The sequence below is a fragment of the Callospermophilus lateralis genome, chromosome 2 (genome assembly GCF_048772815.1).
Source record: "Callospermophilus lateralis isolate mCalLat2 chromosome 2, mCalLat2.hap1, whole genome shotgun sequence".
In the NCBI taxonomy this organism is placed as follows: Eukaryota; Metazoa; Chordata; class Mammalia; order Rodentia; family Sciuridae; genus Callospermophilus; species Callospermophilus lateralis.
In genome coordinates this window covers 201,728,457-201,746,487 of record NC_135306.1, presented here as the reverse complement: position 1 = coordinate 201,746,487, position 18,031 = coordinate 201,728,457, and the positions used below count along the sequence as shown (strand labels likewise).

Below are 18,031 nucleotides of genomic sequence, written 5' to 3'. Positions count from 1 at the left end.
GGTCCACAGCAGGGTCTCCAGGCGCCTCTGACAGCCATGTTGGGGTGGGAGTAGGGTGATGTGTGTGACTTGTGTCCCATTCAAGATGCTCCAGAGCTAACAGGGCTGCTGCTTGGCCAAGCATTCCTTGGGCTTCCTATCAGCATTCTAACATGGGAGAATGACAGCGGCTGCTTTGGAGGACTTGGTGACATTGAGCCGAGTTCTATGTTTAGGAAGTGTTTAGGACAACACCTAGTGTATAGTAAGTGCTCCACCAATGTTAACAATCACGGTAACTCACTGTAACTTGGGAGGTGTCTTAGTTCAGTTTTCATTGCTATCATAACATAACCTGAGGCTGGATAAGTTATTATTTTTTTTTAAAGGTGTATTTTGGCTCATGATTCTGGAGGTTAGAAAGGTGTCAGCATCCGCTTGGCTTCTGCTGAGGGCTTCAGTGATGGAGAAGCAGAAAAGGGAAGTGCACTTGTGGGGAGGGAGTACACGAGGGAGGGAGGGAGGGAGGGACAGGGGAGGCGGACCTGCTTCATAATAGGACTCCTCAAGGTAAATAATCCAGTCCCTTTAGATCTCAATTACTCCCATGAGACCTAACCCAGTCTCAGATCAAGAGAACCGACTTAGTCTCTCGAGAAAAGACATTAAATTGCTCATAAAGGTGGTGCCCCTATGACCTAATCGTCTCCCCCCAGGCCCCGCCTTTGAAAGGTCCCGCCACTTCTCAATACCATTACGTTGGGGGACAAGGCTTCCAGCACGTGAATCTCTGGGGTACAAACTGTAGGAGGAGGTTTTGGTTGAGGCTCTCACACCCTGGGGAGCTTATCGCCTGCCTGCATGGAGACAGGACCAGGACAGGCACTGGTCTCTCTGGGTCTCTGCTGTCTCCACTGGGGACAGGTGCAGCCAGGTGGCACGGTCATCCTTTCCCTCATGATTGTAGGCTTGCACTAAGATGCGATGATGGCATGAGTCACCATGAAATATCCACGATGTAATCGGGGGGTCATCTTTGTCCAGTGGAGGCTCAGGAACGGGCTCCCGGGGATGGAGACTGCTGTGCGTGTTCTGGGGGCTTGTTGGATCCGTCTAGTCTTGGGCTGTTTCTGGAAGGGCAGAAGGAGTTGGAGGGAGAAAGGAGCTGTGGGAAGCAATCCCAGGTTCCCGGTGGGACTGGAAATTGTGCTGCAGGCCCTGGAAGGCCGACTTCCTGTTTGGCCTGGCACTTGTTCTCCCACATTTTCGGCTCTGACACATCCGCTCCCTCCCCCTCTCTGGATCGCTCCCTGGTGTGTAAAATGAGGGGGTTGCCTCCGATCATATCTAAGGACACACGTTAGGCTTGAGAAAGCAATGATTCTGCCTCCCAGCCCAGCCACCCCTCACTTTTCCTTCAGGCCTCTTGACTGACGGTGAGAGGAGGAGTGCAAAGCAGGAGAGAGAAGCAGGGAGAGATGTGTGTCCTATAGCACCCAGGACAACCCCCCGCCCCCCAGCAAAGAATGGTCCAGTCCCAAATGTCAATAGTACTGAGATGGTTTGAGGGGAGGAGAGGCAGAAAGCAAACGCATAAATGCCCTACGAGTAATAAATGGTTGAATAAATAAAAGGAGAAATTTAGGGAAAAACCAAAATGCATGGCAGAAGCTTTATGTAGGAGAGAACCGAGGAGTCACAAAATGGGGAGGATGTGAGGTCAAATGGTTAGAGCTGGGTGAGTGGCGTTTCAGGGGCTGGCCTCAGTGCAAACCAGGGTTGAGGGGTGCTGTACTTGGATGCTGACTGCCCCCCAAAGGGTTCATGGGTTAAAGATTTGGTCCTCAGGGAGGTGGTAGAAGCTTGTGAAAAGTCACAAGGCCCTCAAACAAGACACCAGGACCTTGGCCCCTCCTTCTTTCTCACTTTCTGGCTCTAAAGAGAGCGGTTTGCTGTACCAGGCGCTCCCTGCCGTCAGCATCTGGCACCCCCATCAGAAACCCGAAGCAGAGGCTCTGCTGGATCTTGGACAGGAACCTCTGAAACCATGGGCCAAAGGAAACCTTCTTCTTTTTATGACTCAGTTATCTTGGTTATTTCATTATAATATCAAAGATCTGACTAACACAGGGGAATTGCTGCCACTCTCCCTTGTCCTTCATGGTTTGCTTTAGAAGATGCCATCCCCTGTTAGGGACCTGTATTAGTCAACTTTTTTACCCCTGTGACCAAAATACCTGTCATAAACAACTTGGAGGAGGAAAGATGTATTATTTTGGCTCCTGGTGTCAGAGGCTGTCCGAGGTTGGTTGGCTCCAAGACAGAAACCTCATGGCGGAAGGGCTTGACCGTGGAAGGCTCATGCGGTTGGGAAGCAGAGAGGGAGTGAGGCAGATGAAGTCCCCAAGAATACACCTCTACTGGGCGGCTGCCTCCAGCCAAGCCCTGCCTCCTCTCAGTAGCCCATTCAAATGATCAATCTGTCAATGGATTAACCCACTGATGAGGTTGCCGTCCCCATGATCCAGTCACTTCCCCAAAGCCTCACCTCCGAACATTGCTGCATTGAGGGCCGAGTTTTGAACACTGGTGCTCTGGGGGCAGATTCCAGATCCAAACCATAACAGAACTTATGGAATTTTAGCAATGCAGCCAGGTCGGCAGTGGTGCAGGTTGGCGTCACATGACTGCCTCAGGGTAACGCTGGACGGTCCAAAGTCTCTGGATCGTCACCAACTGAGCTCTAACATGGGAGCTCCGTCATGACTTGTTTTCCTTTGCTCCTTAATGAAATAGCAACAAGCCCGTTATGTCCAGCTCTAGAGGAAGATGTCACATAAAGCAAGACTCAAAGACAGAAACAGAGAATGTCTTCACAGCTTTAAGGATGGGAAAAAAAAATTGTAAAACAGAACACAAAAAGCACTGACCATAGTAGAAAAGTCAATGAATTGTATTTTATTAAAATTGAAAGTCTGGGGCTGGGGTTGTGACTTAGCAGGAGAGCGCTTGCCTGGCCCTGGGTTCGACCCTCCAGCACCACATAAAAATAAATGCATTGTGTCCAACTACAACTAAAAAATAAATATTTAAAAAAAGAATTAAAAGTCTCTCTCTACCAAAAGGAGCCATTTGAAAAATGAAAAGGGGACACAGGATACAGCTCATATGCATGAGGTTCTGGGTTCAACCCCAGCACTGGAAAATGCTTTTATTTTTTATTTATTTTTTTTAATATTTTAATATTTATTTTTTAGTTTTCGGCGGACACAACATCTTTGTTTGTATGTGGTGCTGAGGCTCGAACCCGGGCCGCACACATGCCAGGCGAGTGCGCTACCGCTTGAGCCACATCCCCAGCCCCTGGAAAATGCTTTTAAAAGTACTATTACTACTAATAAAAAATGAAAAGGCAACTCGAACTCAGAGATGATCCATATACCTGAAATGTGTATATTTGCCAAAGTATTTGTTTCCAGAATAGATGGAGAACTACAAATCAATCAGAAAAAGAAAACTGATTAAAAATGGGCAAAAGACCTGAAAAGACATTCACTAAAGAGGATATGCAGGTAGCCAAATACCTAAGCAAAGGTGCTCAGCACGACCATTCATCAGGAAAGTGCCAATCAAGATCACAGTGGGACACTACTACCCACCTGCTAGAGAGGCCGAAGTGAGAGGACTGCAGGACCAGACGTGGCTGAGGCCGTGTCTCACTGTGAGTGTAGGGAAGTGGTACAATCACTTAGGAAAACACTTTGGCAGGTTCTGTTTAAGCTACAGATAATCTACTCTACAACCCAGTAATTCTACTCCCGGGTAAATATTCCCCATGCCAAGAAAAAGATATATCCAACTAGCTACTTGGGAGGCTGAGGTAGGAGGGATGGAAGTTTGAGACCAGAGTTGGTAGAATTAGTGAGACCCTGTCTCAAAACAAAGTTAAAAAAAAAAAATTAAAAAGGGCTGGGGGTGTAGCGCAATAGTAGGGACGCTTGTGTTTAATCCACAGAACTCGCCCGCGTTATGCACAAAAGATAAATATAAGAATATTCAAGGTGTTTCTACACACTTGCAACACCTCAAATTCCCATCAATGTAAGGCCAGAAAAAAAAATGGTGGCATGTTCTTATATCAGAATACTCACAATGATGGAAAGATTATGCATTCTCTGATTCCACAAATGCAAAGTTCAAGAAGAGGCTAATCTAACCTGTGATGAGTTAGACCCTGGTTATGTCTGGTTGGGATATGGACTGGGCAGGTGCATGAGGAAACATTTTGGGATGCTGTAAGTTCCACTGTCCCCTTTTTACAGAGCTGGTGTTGGTTATATGAATGCATGTATGTACATGATGGTCAAGCTGTCCATTAAGATGGGTCCTTTTATGTGATTTACTGAATGTATATGATACGTCTATTTAAGAAAAAGTGAAAAGAAATGCAGATGATTACGTATAAGGGAAGCAATAACAACGATTATTTACTGAACACCCGATAGATATCGACTTGCTTTATTTCCCTTAATCCCATACAAAGCATCTGTCAAACAGATGGTTTCTCATTTTACAGATAAAGAAATTGAGGCTTTGCTATGTTAAATAATTTGTGTGAATCTCATCGCTGGTGAGTATGGGAGCCAGGACTCGAATGCCACATTCTGTACTGTTGCCACTTGGCTTGGGAACTTGAGGGTGATTCTTGGTTTTCTGCTTTGCCTACATCTTCCTTAAACATCAGGTGTTGGAGAGTCCATTCTTTAAAGAGAACTTCATCATGGGTCCTGGTATTCCGGGAGCCTGAAATCCCCCTAATTCTTTAAAAAAAAAATGGACTGGGGAACCCAACCTCTTAATGCACCCTTTCCATGAATTTGTTCCAGTGGAAAAAGATCCACAGCTTCCTACCCACGCTGTTCATCCCAACCATTCTGTTAAAAATTCTCTTGAGAAAGAAAGGGGGTGGGCTAGAGCCATCAATATTGTGAGCCACGTTCGAGTTCCAGTTCTTCTCCTTTTAAACTGTGAGGCTCCTGAGCAGTTATTTAACTTCGCAAAGCCTTTGTGTCTGGTCTGTATAAAGGAGACAGTGGCATTTACCTTGCAGTCTCATTGTGGGGATTAAAAGAGGCCACACTTAGGAAGTGCTCAGTTCAGCAACAGGTTTATAGCCAGTGCTCAGTAGAGAGAAGGGTAGAGATATCACAGGTTTTGCTTCATTGGTGGCCCGCTCCTTCCAAGGCTGTTACAGAGGTTTAACACCTCCCCTCTATGTGTTAGTGTGTTTGAGTTACTATAACAAAATGCTTGAGGCTTAATTAGCTCACTGTTAGCTCTGGAGGCTCAAGGACATGGCACCAGCAGCTCTGCTCTGGAGAAGACCTCTTGGCATCCCACTCACCACATCCAAACCACAGCACCCTCTTGACAATCAACACACATTTTTTATTATATTAATTAATTTGAAATTTAATTGGAATAAAAACTGTGTGAATAATTTCTCCACAAAGGGTGCATTTGCTGACAGAATGGGGCAGAATCTCAGTGCTTGGGTGGGTCATTTTGAATTAGATGGTCACACAAAATGGGTAGAGAATCGGAAGGGCCCTTCCAAGTGGAGGGCCGGAGGAGAGAGAATCCTAGAGAGCAGAGATGGATTGGGAATAGTTAGCAGGCTATTTTGATGGGTGCCTAAGATGCATGTAGGAATTAGTGGAAGACAAAGTTGGAAAGGAAGACTGGCTCCAGATGACGCCTCCCCAAAGGCGCTCATGGGAGGTGAGGGACTCGGCCAGTGTGGGTCCCAGGGGTGGTGACCTGGGCCTGACTCAGCTGGAGCAGGTGGGCTCAGGGGGAAGGGGAGGGTGTGATGAGAGATGAGGGGCTCCTGAAGTTTTGTAGGGTTTAGGAAGCATAAAGAGGAAAGGGAAGAGAGGAAGTCAGTTTGGAGTTGATAACAGAAGGGATTACTTGTTCCTTATCTATTTAATTTTTTTTTTCCTGCGATGCTGGGGGTGGAACCCAGGCCTTGCAAGTGCCAGGTAAGTTGCTCTACATCTCCGGCTCCTAAAGAAGATTTCTTCATGGCTGAGGCTCAGGAGGGTGGATCTCTTCCTGGTTCCTCACCTTCATTTGCTATTTGGATGTTCTTGAGAACACACTGTCCTCTTCTGGCCTCGGACTTGAACAGGGGCACCCAAAGGACAGGCGCTGGCTTTCCACAAGCTTCCTTTCTGCCCTCGCCAAGCTGCGGGGAAAACCAGGCAGAGGGAGGCACATGCAGACCCCAACAGAACCAAGAGCAGGAGCTTCCAGATCCTTCTCCAAATGCAAGAGTTTGTTTCCATGCTCTACCAAAGGGCGAGGGTCCCTTCCTCCGGCCTGTGCAAAGCGTCCTGGTTGTGTGGAGACATGCAAATAATGTTTTGAATAAAAATCTCTTTGTTGTTGTTTTACAGGGCTGTAGCCATGGCCAGGAAGAAAACCGCCCCCTCTGAAGGTTGTTTTTGTGGCTATTCTTTGGAGCATTGTTCTAAAAATGGGAAATTGCATATTGCGGTGCCAGAGGAAACAAACACCTGCAGCTAAAGGGCTACCTTCCATGAGGTGGCTTTTCAGAGCACGCACGATTATAGCCCCAGCCTCCTCGGTTGGAGGCTGAGCAGAGACTCTATTGGTGCCTGCCTTGCTTTTCTTTCTTTCTTTCTTTCTTTCTTTCTTTCTTTCTTTCTTTCTTTCTTTCTTTTTCTTTCTTTCTTTCTTTCTCTCTCTCTCTCTCTTTCTTTCTTTCTCTCTCTCTTCCTTCCTTCCATCCATTTTTTTCTTTCTCTCTCTCTCTTCCCCCTCCCCCGCCTTTCTCCACCCTTCTTTCTTCTCCCTCTCTCCCTCCCTTTCTTTCTTTTTAGTACCAGGGATTGAACCCTGAGTGCTTTACCACTGATCCACACCTCCAGCCCTTTTTGTTTTTTATTTTGAGACAGGGTCTCACCAACTTGCTCAGTTTGGTCTTGAACTTGTGATCCTCCTGCCTCAGCCTCCCTCAGAAGTAGCTGGGCTCACAGGCGGGCACCACTGCGCCTGGTTATTGGTGCTTCACTTGCAAGGGTGTGGGTGTGGGCTTATGTTTGCAACTAGGGTGGGCTTGGGCAGCTAGCGGGTGCAGGTGATTATCCACTTATCCACCCAATAAACGTTTATCAAGCATTGATTCTGTGTCATCCCTGGTGGTTTTTGCTCTGCTCCTTTCCTGGGTGGTTGAGTCACCGGGAGGGTTGGATGCAGGCAAGCAGCTTTGCCGTCACTTTTTTATTCTATTTGGTTTTCAGAGTCAGCGCGTGATTGTTGCCTCTCACGACTGAGGAGTCAGAGAGAACCTCAGCACATTCCCTCTTTCTTTTCTTTCTCCCTCTTTCTCTTCCCCTTACCCCTCTTTCTTTCTCCTTGATTAGTCTAAAAATGGTAGAAATGTAATTCTTAACATGAGGATCAATGCATTTCTTCAGACCCATGATTTTTCCATGTGCCTTGTCACCCACGGGGAGGACGGTCTGAAATTCTTGTTCTTTGGCAGTAGACATTAAATGATGACTTTTGGGTTCTCTGGTTAATATTTAACATTTATCAACACTTATATAATTGCAAAATATTCAGGCCTTGAAACTGATTAAGCGTGAAATGAATGCATTTCAGATGGATTTATGGTTTAAGAAGAATCTGGTTTTATAAGCTGATTCCATCATCATTCAAAACCAAGAAAGATAGTGACAAAGGGACCAATGGATTTCAAACTTTTTGGAATTTTTTATTACAACTTCCTGCCCATGGTATGCATGAATTCCTCAAATGAATCAGATGAGAATAGTGGATGTGAGAGAAATGAATTACAGTAGATGGGGTAGAGAGAGAAGATGGGAGGGGAGGGGAGGGGGGTAGTAGAGGATAGGAAAGGTAACAGAATACAACAGTTACTAATATAGTATTATGTAAAAATGTGGATGTGTAACCGATGTGATTCTGCAATCTGTATTTGGGGTAAAAATGGGAGTTCATAACCCACTTGAATCTAATGTATGAAATATGATATGTCAAGAGCTTTCTAATGTTTTGAACAACCAATAAAAAATAAAAAATAAAAAAACAACATAATAAATCTTTCAGAGATAATCAATAAAACCTTCAATAGTTACTATAAAAAAAAAGAGAGAATAGTGGATGTGTGTCAGGGGTCTTCTTTGGGGGCCAAGGTTTTCTCTGTGGGACTACTTGGTTATTGATGTGAACTTGCCTAGAAGCAGAGAGAACTTGCCTAGAAGGCATGGAGGTGTGAATAGTGTTAATTTGTTAATTTGGAATAAAACAGAGTCTCGAGTTTTGTAACTGAATTTACAATCCTATTTTCTACATTGGTTTCAAATTCTCACTAGAGGCTCAAAAGCAGGTCCCGGTGCTGCAGATTCACATCCAAGTGATTTATTTATTTATTTATTTATTTGTTACCTGGAATCTCTGATTTTTCTGCAATGAGTAGCAAGGTAACAAAAATGTGGTTCATAACTTTCTGGGGCTCATGTTCTAGAGAGGGGAATAAATATAAGCACATATGCCACAGTGAGATCAATGCAGACAGAGTGCAGGCTGGAGTGCAGCCAGGGGGCCCAGGGAGTGGGCAGAGGGAGCAGAGGGAGCCCCAGACCCTCAGGGCACGAGGAGTGGTGTGTGGAAAGTGAGGAGGAGCCCAAGCACTGAATCTTTTTTTTTTTTAATTTTTTAATATTTATTTTTTAGTTTTCGGCGGACACAACATCTTTGTTTGTATGTGGTGCTGAGGATTGAACCCGGGCCGCACGCATGCCAGGCGAGCGCGCTACCGCTTGAGCCACATCCCCAGCCCCCCAAGCACTGAATCTTGAGAGAATCTTTAGGTGTCCAGATTTAGCGAATGATTTTTTAAAAATGCAGGATATCTTGTTAAATGGATTCTTTTTTTTTTTTTTTTTTTTTTTGGTAGAGGTATGTTTTGCGTAGGTCTTGGGTCATGAAGGATGGATGTGGTTCTTCAGGGGACTTTGGGAAGGGCAGGCACTTCAATCAAAGGAGCTGTTTGTGCAAAGGCATGGAGGTGTGAACAGTGTTAATTTGTTTTCTGTTTCAAATGCTCACGTGTGGGCTTCACTGTGGACTGACTTGGAGGCAACCTTATTTCTGAACCTGTCCACCACTGCATCCCTGAACCCACGGGCTGGTGGGGAAAAGGCAGGATTTGAGGCGGAGCAGGAAGCAGGGCTGTCCCTGGGAGCCCCATGAGCTGGGTGAGGAGTATGGACTTCTTCCACAAGAAACTGGTAGCAGGGAAGGATTTTAAACAACAGCGTGAAAGTACTGTTTGATTTCTGGCAATTGAGGGAAGAGAATTCTGCAAAGGGGCAAGACCAAAATCTTCAGGACCCTTTAGAAGGCAGATTAGTGGCCCCTCAAAGATGTCCACATCCTTATCCCCAGAATTTGTGACTATGTTAGGTTACACGGCAAAGAGAAATCAAGGCTCTTGATGGAACTAAGGTTGCTGATCAGCTACCTTGAAATGGGAAAATCAAGGGGCTGGGGATATAGCTCAGTTGGTGGAGTGCTTGCCTCACATGCATAAGGCCTGGGTTCAATCCTCAACACAACACACACACACACACACACACAAAAAAAAAAAAAAAAAAAAAAAAAAAAGAAGAAGAAAAGAAAGAAAGAAATGGGGAGATCATTCGGGCTTGCTGGAGTGGACCCAGGGTAATTCCCCGGGACCTTGAAAGTGGAAGAGCAGACAGAAGAGGAAGTCAGCATCAGAGATTTTAAGAAGCTGTATTGAGCTGGGTGTGGCGGTGCATGCCTTAATCCCAAGCAACTCAGGAGACTGAGGCATGAGAATTGCAAGTTCAAGTCTAGCCTTAGCAACTTAGTAAAATCCTCACTACTGTCCTGGGGCTGACAGGGAACCTGCTTCTGCGACAGAAGCCTAAGGGGGAATCCCAAAGGAAGAAGCTTGGCAGTTGCATGTGTTGTGGTTGCACAGAACAGTGCTGAGCCATGGGTACAAACCTTCAGATATTTTATGTATCAACTAGATTTGTGTGGTACATTGGGAATCCATTCATTTGATGGGGGAACAAATCTGAATTCTCAACCTGGTTTATCAGTCCTGAAGCTGCCAACCATGCTTGCCAGGCTGACTCTATTTTCAGATTTTTTTTTTTTTTTTGCATGTACTAGTTTTATAATTTTAGTTCGTTCATGGAAACATGCAGGGTGACTAACTACTGGTGACTCATCCTCACATTATCCCTGTGTGCCTGTTGATATATTCTGCAAGGGCTTGGGAGGAACATCCCTAATGACACGTTTCCGAATGCCCTGTGTGGCTCTATCATCATCCATCAAGGTTCCCTTTATCATCTATCTGAAGCTATTTGGAGTGCCCATCACCCCATGGGGAATTACTATCCACAAATCCCTTGTTATTTGAAAACAACATGGTCTTGCATCAGTTGCAAACTGGACATAATTTTATCCACATCATCTTGATAAAGTTGATGAAGGTTGGTTTTGCTTCCTCTTCCTGTCTTGTGAGTCACTTATAGATTTTTCTGCCAGGCTAACCTCAATTGTCTCACGTGTACAACTGCAGTTTTTCTACTAATCAATTAATCCAGGCTATAATTGACAGGCAGAAGGACTAACCCTTGGGTTTTGAAACGTGATAGCAAGGCTTGATAATTACCATTTGTCTTTAGTTATCTTCAAGAGTAAAATTCCTTCGGTTGCAGGTCATGGGAGTAAACAGATATTTTCACCCAGAGACACAGTTTTCTTGAAACCCATCAACAAATGTGGTTTTTCTCTTCTCTCAGCTCCTCCGAGGTAAGAATGTTAAAACTGGTAGAGTGCTAAAAATATATTTCTTGATCTCCCCGACCCCTTTGTTGATATACATTTGAAGTTCTTTCTTCACACTGTGCTTAATACATCCCAAATGCAGAAAGCTTATTCATACATTGGCTTTCCTGTGTTTTAGAATTTGGCATATTCATAGTGAAAAATGACTTATTTGATAAATGTATATTTGCATAATACAATCTTGGACTTTTTTTCCTCCTCCTCTTTCTTTTCTTCATTTTTCAAATGTAAAATCCATTGAGGTTCATTTAAAAAAAAAAAAAAAAAAAAAAAAAAAAAGGTCAGGGCCTGAACCAACTCATGGCTCAGTGCTGTCATATTTGGTTAATTAGTGTGAGGAAGCACTTGCAAACAAAAAAAGAATCCAACGGAACATTCCGAATTTCCTTCCTATCTCTGTCACCATGCTGCACACAGCTACGTGCTCTTTCTAGGGCTGCAATCGGTTCATCTTTGCATTCTGCTCTTTAAAAGCAGTAAGGTACATTTCTGTGGGTCAAGACAGCTCACATTCTTGTGAATCACCTCCAGCCCCTTAGGGCAGAGACCCATTGCAATATAATTGAACTTCCTTTTATCCTTAGTTATCTGCATTGTATTTGCCCAAGGTAAATATTTTCCCAGCAGTCAGCAGGTAATTAAAATTCTGAACCTTTTATGGCCCTGGATCCTTATCCATTTGAAAAATACTCACCTAGGTGGATGGTCCAGAGATGCAAAGGTATGTAGACCGGATGATCTGGATGCAGAGGAATCTGAGGACCTGGGAGCCAGGGGAGTGGGGGAGGCCCCCCATCAGGGCCCCACCTATGGCAAAGAATCTCTTTTGGAATGGCCAATCCCCCTGACCTGCCCTGGAATTTTTACAACCAGAGGCCCCTCCTTTGTGGCAGACAATGAAGGTACGGGTGTGGTGTCTTTACAGTTTGTGTGTTGTGTGCCCAACCGTGTGTTTTGGGGAGTAGGCAGAGTATTCTCATTAGTACCAGTTTTTGTTTTTTTGGCTCCGGAGATGCCGGAATTAGGGATTCCACGACCTGTAGGGCAGGAGCTGGGGCCCGCACTCTGGAATCTGAGTGACCTGAGCAGTAATCCAGACCTTGAGAAAGCAGGGGTTCGGCGATTGATCGAGGTTCTTAGGCTGCGGTTTCTCGCCTGGGACTTTAAAAACCAGGCAAGTGGAGGTCGGAGGTCAGCCCGCCAGCTCCCCGTGGTCCTCTCTGCCTTCGGGACCCTCTCTCGGGTGCTGGATTCTGGCAGACTGGCCTCGGGAACTGTCTGGGAGCGGAGCTATTTCGGAGAAGCTGACACGTCACTCACCGCCAGGGTTCAACCGGGCCACGACATTTGTGTGACTGCCTGCTTTTCCTCTAATTCCGATCTCAAAAAGCCTCAAAATCAATTTTAAAAACTCAGAGAGATGACCCAAGATCCTTAGGAGGAAGCAGTGTTTCACCATCTGACCTCCGCGAGAGCCGCGAGCCCGGGAGCCCGTCCGGCGTGGCCGACACTGCCCCCTGGAGGCCACCGCGCGCGGGGCAGGCGCGGCCCCCGCCCGACCACGTGGCTTCTTGGAGCTGCCGGGACTGAAGCGCTGGCGCGCTCCTCGGCTGCGTCCTTCCTTCCGCGCTTTCCGCCAACGCCCTTTCCATCCCCGCCGCCCCTCCGCGTCCCCCACTTTTATTCTACCAGTAACCACTGCGGATGGGGTGGCCCGGCTGGGGGCTGACTGCCGCGGGGCAGGGGTGTTTGGGGATTTTCAGATTGAAATTGGATGCTTTTGGGGGGCCAGTTCTATTCCTTTGCACATTTTGCTCTAGAGAGATTTTTTTTTTTTTTTAAAGTCAATGATATTTTTTTGAGTAGTTCATGCTGTCTGGCCTGTACGAATGTCTTGAGATGCGAAGGCGCTTGGTTGCCTTTACAAACCGAGGGCAAAGGAGATGGGGGATGGTGAGAGGAGCGAGGGAGCCTCTTTAAAGGAGGGTGGGAGACCTGGCCTCTATCTGGACATGGAATTGTGTGATGAGAGCGCTTGAGGCTTTTGAAGGATGGGGTTGGGGTGGGCAGTGGAAAGTGTTTGCGTTTGATAAAAGGCCTCGTGGGGCTCACTGTGTGAAAAATGCGTCCACTAAGTAGAGTTGGGAGTTCCCTGGAGTTGTGGCAGGTAAGGGTTGTGGCTTGTGGACATGGAGGGAGCAGGGGATTCCAGAGGCCTTTCAGAGACAGCCTTAGTTGATGGAGAGGGAAGGATGACCCTCAGGCTCCTGGTTGGAGCAGTCCAGCCTCAGCGAGATTAGGAGCAGATTGGAGAGGAGGGTCACCAGGTCTGTTGGACAAGTGGACTTCGAGGTTTTGAGTAGATGGTAGATCTATGGGAGGGCATTTGAGTTCTTTTGGTGACAAATAACAGAAGCCTAGGGGAAAGAAACTTGGGAGGGTGGACTTCTAAGTTTCCTCCTGGAGTCCAAGAGCCAAGCTCAGCTGTCCTCTCTTTGCTCTGGCTGACCTTACCTAGCAGGGTCAAGCCTTCTAGCTCTAGCAGGTAATAAAAAGAAGGTCAGAGGCATGCCAGTGAGATGCTTGTAGTTTATTGTAGAGAGCAAGACCAGGCAGGGTGCAGCGACAGGGGCTTTGGTAGTTGGACGTTTCTGGTTTCCAAATATGGTGGGCTTTGCATTTCTAAACCCCAGCACATCGTGGACTTTTTAATATTTTGTCCTGAAACAAAGAATGGAACAAAATCCCAATACAGTAGTGAGTGAACCTCAGCGTTCAATGGGGATGATGGCCCACAGAGACTTTGACATATACTAAGGGTTCAGAAAGCTCTAGGAGGAGGAGGGGGAGCTGGGTGTGGTGGCACATGCCCGGGGTCCTAGTTCCTTGTGAGGACCCAGGAGTTGAGACAGTGCCAACCGAGGCAACAGAGTGAGACCCCATCTCAAAATAAATAAATAAACAAACCAATAAATAAATTTCAAAAAGAGGGAAATGCCTAGGGAGATGCCTGTGCCGGCTTGCCTGGGCTGTCCATTGGTGCTGTGGTTCACCCCACTGCATGAGAATTGGGTGACACTGCCGAAGAATTGGGTGACACTGTAGCTGAAGGGCTTGGGGAGGCCACTTGTACCTGCTGTGAGTGAAGGATGCCACTTACTGAGAGCTTCAGGACATTCACTTTGATCCCCACGGGGAGGGTGTCCAGCAGCTTCTTCATCTGGATTCCCGCCTCTTTCATGTCCGGATCAGGGTTGAAAGGTTCCACTGAACTCTCGTAACTGGAGAGTGTGCCCATGAAGAGGGTTTCCATGATATGAAAAAATTCAGGGCAGGTCTCTGCAGAAGCTGGAATATAGGAAAGAGAAAGCACATGGTTGCAGGCCTTTTTCCAAGCTGGCCAGCCCTCTGCTGGGCCTGTCCCAGATGCAGACACCCAGGCCCCTCAGCAAGAGATAGCAGCCTTTTGTTGATGCACTAGAATGTAGGATCTGGTGATGCTCCAAGCAGTTGACGATTTGGCACTGTGTGAGTACGTTCTAGGACATGGCCAGCTTTTCATGGCTTGCTCAAGCCGTCCTGGGTCTTCCTGGGATGAGATGGCCTTTTATTTTTTTCTTGCTGGAGTTCTAGGTAGAGTCTGGATAGGAGAAGCTGATGGTCTGGTTTTTTTTTTTTTTTTTTTTTTTTTTTTTTTTTTTTTTTAAATGCAGTATCTGGGCTGGGAGGAGAAAAATTGAAAACTTTGGTTTCCACCAGAAACTTGCCTCCCACTTGTGGTTAATGATGGTCTGAGCCACGTGTCCCTGAGGGCAAGTGGCAAAACCCTTTACTAGCCCAACATGGGTTCCCAAACCTGGTGGGGAAGACAAAGGCACACGTGGTATTAGGCCTGTGGCGCTCTCAGCTCTTTTAGCTCACTGTGTTCCCTTCTGCTGGACTGCTGCCAGATTGTGCTGCCTTCTCAGGTCCCTTCCTTTAGGAGCATGGGGGACAATCACTATTTCCTACCTTCTGCTTGCTTCCAGCTTCCCACTGAGCCTCAAATCCCTGTTCTTGAATTCTCTGCCTTGTGTGCAAATTCAGCCCCACTCCAAGTGGAACCCTCTCCAGGACTCAAGTCCCCTCCTTTCAGTTCACAATGTTATCAGGTGACATACTTTATCTTTCAGTAGCTCAGTTTTCTTCTCTGTAAAATGGGGACAATATCTTTGCTTCCTTGGGTTGTTGGATGAATGAAAAGAGATAGTATGTAAGAGGGTTAAAACCAGAATGATACATTATAAGTGCTAAATAAGTGCTGAGTATTGTTATTATTTTTATCATTGTTGTATGCACATATATGGATATACAAATGTACTTCCAATCCACCCCTTAACATATTTCAGTTATATCTTGCTGAGCCACCCACCTCTATGCACTGTAATCAGATCTTCTAATTAATAAACATTCAGTCCAAAATGATGTCATTTCCCCTGAAAAACAAATAAACCTCTCTGCAAGATAGCTGTTTCCACTGCCTCTTGGTTTGGGTTGTCTAAGCCACCAGAGTCATAAAACGTATATCCATGGGTATTATGAAATTTTGCAACTGAATTAATTGGAGTTTGTTTATTAAAAAAAATAACAACAACATTTTCAAGTAGGAGTGGAAGAAGTTGATGGAGAGCAAACAAAACAGGTAATCCTATTCCCCAAAGACAGGGTGCTGATCTCCTCCCTCCCTCGCCCTCTTCTTCCCTCCTTCCCCCTCTCATTTCCATTCCTTTCTTCTTAGTTACAGCAGTGACTACTTAGAGACGCCTAATCCTTTCTGCAGAGGACAAAATGTTTAGAAAACTCCACTCTTGGCCAGCAGTTTCCCAGGAAAGATCCCTTTCTGGAATCTTCCTTTCTGCCCCGAATAAGAGACTTCGCCTTGGGTTGGGTTTCTTTTGAAGACATGAGTCTCTGCAGTTTGCCTTCCAGACTCACGGCCAGATTTGGGTCAAGACCCCAAATCCGGAGGTTGTACCAAGGTCTTTTGTCATCTTGGGGACTGTCCCAGGCGGGGCTAGAGGGGCTCATTGTCCCTATCCCATTTGTCCTTGGGTGGATGCTCTCCTCTGCATGGGATCTCCTTCATACCTCCCCTCAGGCTTTTCCATTCCCTGGAATTTTGAGGTCATGGGTATGGAAGATGGGGTCCTTCGCAGGTTTTCTTACAGCTTGGTGCTCTGAGAATCAGCATTCCCAAGCCCTCCCAGCACTAGAGAGAGGATGCGGGCAGCTCATCACCCCTTCTTTTGAGCAGAATGAGGTGGTGCAGAGTTTGGGAGCCCACTCTTGGGACCCTGGATACTCACCAGAGCTGCAGCAGAGAGCCAGTAGGACAAGGGTGAAGGTGACTATGAGCTTCATGGTGGGAGGCCCTGGTGATTCTGGTTGTCTCTGGATCCTGTCGTCTAGTGGCATTCAGAGGCATTGGTGCCTTCTTATATGCTGCAGGCAGTGCCCAGAGGGAGGAGGTCAGGGTGCAGGCTCCACTTAAGAGACTGCATTATTTACTTGGGCATCAGCTCTGTGGAATAAGTAAACATTCTCTTTTCTCAACCAGTTTCTGTTGTCATTGAAACTGAACTCACATAATGGGCCACCTGGAGGGGGGAGGCCCAGAGTACTGTGTGGAGGTAACAAGGGGAACCTGGGTCAGAGGGCATGAAGCCTGGCCACCTGTGCTCTCTCTTTGAACCGGAGCACTGGGGCAGTCCAGATCAATGGAAGCAATTGTAGAGCCCACCTGGACGCACCATCCCAGGAAAGACAGAGGCCCAAGGACCCTCACAGGTGGCAGGGACAGGGCTTGAACGGAGGACTCTGATTCTCCACCTGCTCTTCCACTGCTCCCCTCCAAGGAGGGAGGCTGGACCATAAGCCACAGGTTCCTATGATTTGGAGCATCCCTGTGGTCGGGGTTGGGGGAGACCTTGGATCAAAGCACATGGACTTCTCCAGCACACGCATCAGAAATCGAACCCCAGATTTTAAGCTGGATGATGTTGTGCATCAGGCTAGGTCTGTTCCCACCCAGAAGGGCCACCTGCCCTTCTGGTGGCCAGATGCAGGGGCACCTTCAGTCTTATCTCGCTTGACCTCTTACTGGTCTTCACCCTGCTGACCTTCTCCTCCTCCACCCATTCTCTCCCCTGCGCTCCCACGGCAAGTTCTTTCCTGTTTTCCTTCCCTGGCCATTCCTTCTTGTTCTGTTTAGCTGTTTACTCTTTGCTGACTGGCCTTAAGTGTTGGGAGTTCCCAGGCTTTGACCTTAGCCTCTTTCTTGCCTCCCACAGCCACTTTCTCTGCTTGTTCCCTTCCTTCTCCAGGGCCCATGTTCTATGACCACGGGCCTCCTGGACGGAATGCGCTCCTCCCGGCCTCCCTGCCTCTCAGTGCTCTGCTCAACCATCTCTGAAGGGCCATTGGGATGATCTTCCTAAAGCCCCCGGGTCATGCCGTTCTGCTTCTTGAAACCCTCTCAAAGCTTCCTCTTGCCAGCAGGATAAAATTCAAGTGCGATTTACAAGGCCTTTGCCCACCAGCCTTTTCCAACCATCTGAACTTCCTTTCTCTACTCCCCTGCAGGGCACTTTAACTCTCTCTTCCTATTTGTGGACTTGGGCATGTTCCATGTTTTCTTCCTGCCTTTTCACCTTTGCACAAACTAAGCCCCATGCCTGGAATATGAGTTTCCTGCCTTGTCCATTTCTCCAAATCCGATTTGTATTTCAAGGCTCAATTAAACATCCACCCATTCATTTATTCAAAAATTCCGAGCATCTTCTATGCCCCAGGCACTGTGCTAGGAGTTGGGAATTGAGGTAGACACGGAGGGGCACTGTAGGAGCCCCTACAAGATGAACTCTCTGCCACTTGGCCTCCAGGAGTGTGGTCAGAAGACAAACTCCAGCTGCCAGTAACCCAGAGAACTGACTTTCTCAAGGTTACACTGTCCCTGGAGGCTGATCACATTTGGTGGCAGAACAAGAAGGGGCTCTAAAAGCCTGGGCATTTCCTTTCCTTCCCTCCCTTCTTGTCTTTTTCTGAGATGGAGTCTTTGTTGCCTAGGTTG

At 46.8% G+C, this 18,031-nt stretch overlaps 2 protein-coding genes across 5 annotated transcripts in view; one reads left to right on the top strand and one right to left on the bottom strand.

The window, feature by feature from the left end:
• The window catches only part of Ahnak (AHNAK nucleoprotein), an 89,423-nt gene extending 82,680 nt beyond the window's left edge, over positions 1–6,743 (top strand). The window contains exon 7 of one of the 4 annotated variants that reach the window (XM_076847332.2): positions 6,441–6,743. In XM_076847332.2, the coding sequence (XP_076703447.2) occupies positions 6,441–6,570 (130 nt within the window). In that variant the 3' untranslated portion in view covers positions 6,571–6,743. Of the gene's footprint in view, positions 1–4,555; positions 5,872–6,440 lie in introns of those variants that run through there. The other 3 variants (XM_076847335.2, XM_076847333.2, XM_076847334.2) reach the window with 3 other exon arrangements.
• A 4,874-nt stretch (positions 6,744–11,617) lies between these two features.
• On the bottom strand, positions 11,618–17,496 carry Scgb1a1 (secretoglobin family 1A member 1). The gene is made up of 4 exons (XM_076842936.2): positions 17,366–17,496; positions 16,269–16,404; positions 14,084–14,271; positions 11,618–11,686 (listed from the first exon to the last, which is right to left on the bottom strand). The coding sequence occupies exons 2-4, from the start codon at positions 16,375–16,377 to the stop codon at positions 11,618–11,620; spliced, it is 366 nt and encodes a 121-aa protein (XP_076699051.2). The 5' UTR covers positions 16,378–16,404; positions 17,366–17,496.
• Between the last annotated feature and the right edge of the window lie 535 nt (positions 17,497–18,031).

Coding starts and splice junctions, on each gene's coding strand:
- Scgb1a1 (XM_076842936.2), bottom strand. CDS start 16,377: ATGCCACTAGACGACAGGATCCAGAGACAACCAGAATCACCAGGGCCT. Junction 14,272..16,268: donor GGCTCTCTGCTGCAGCTCTG/GTGAGTATCCAG, acceptor CCTATATTCCAG/CTTCTGCAGAGACCTGCCCT. Junction 11,687..14,083: donor TGAATGTCCTGAAGCTCTCA/GTAAGTGGCATC, acceptor CCTGGCTCCCAG/GTCCTCAGATTCCTCTGCAT.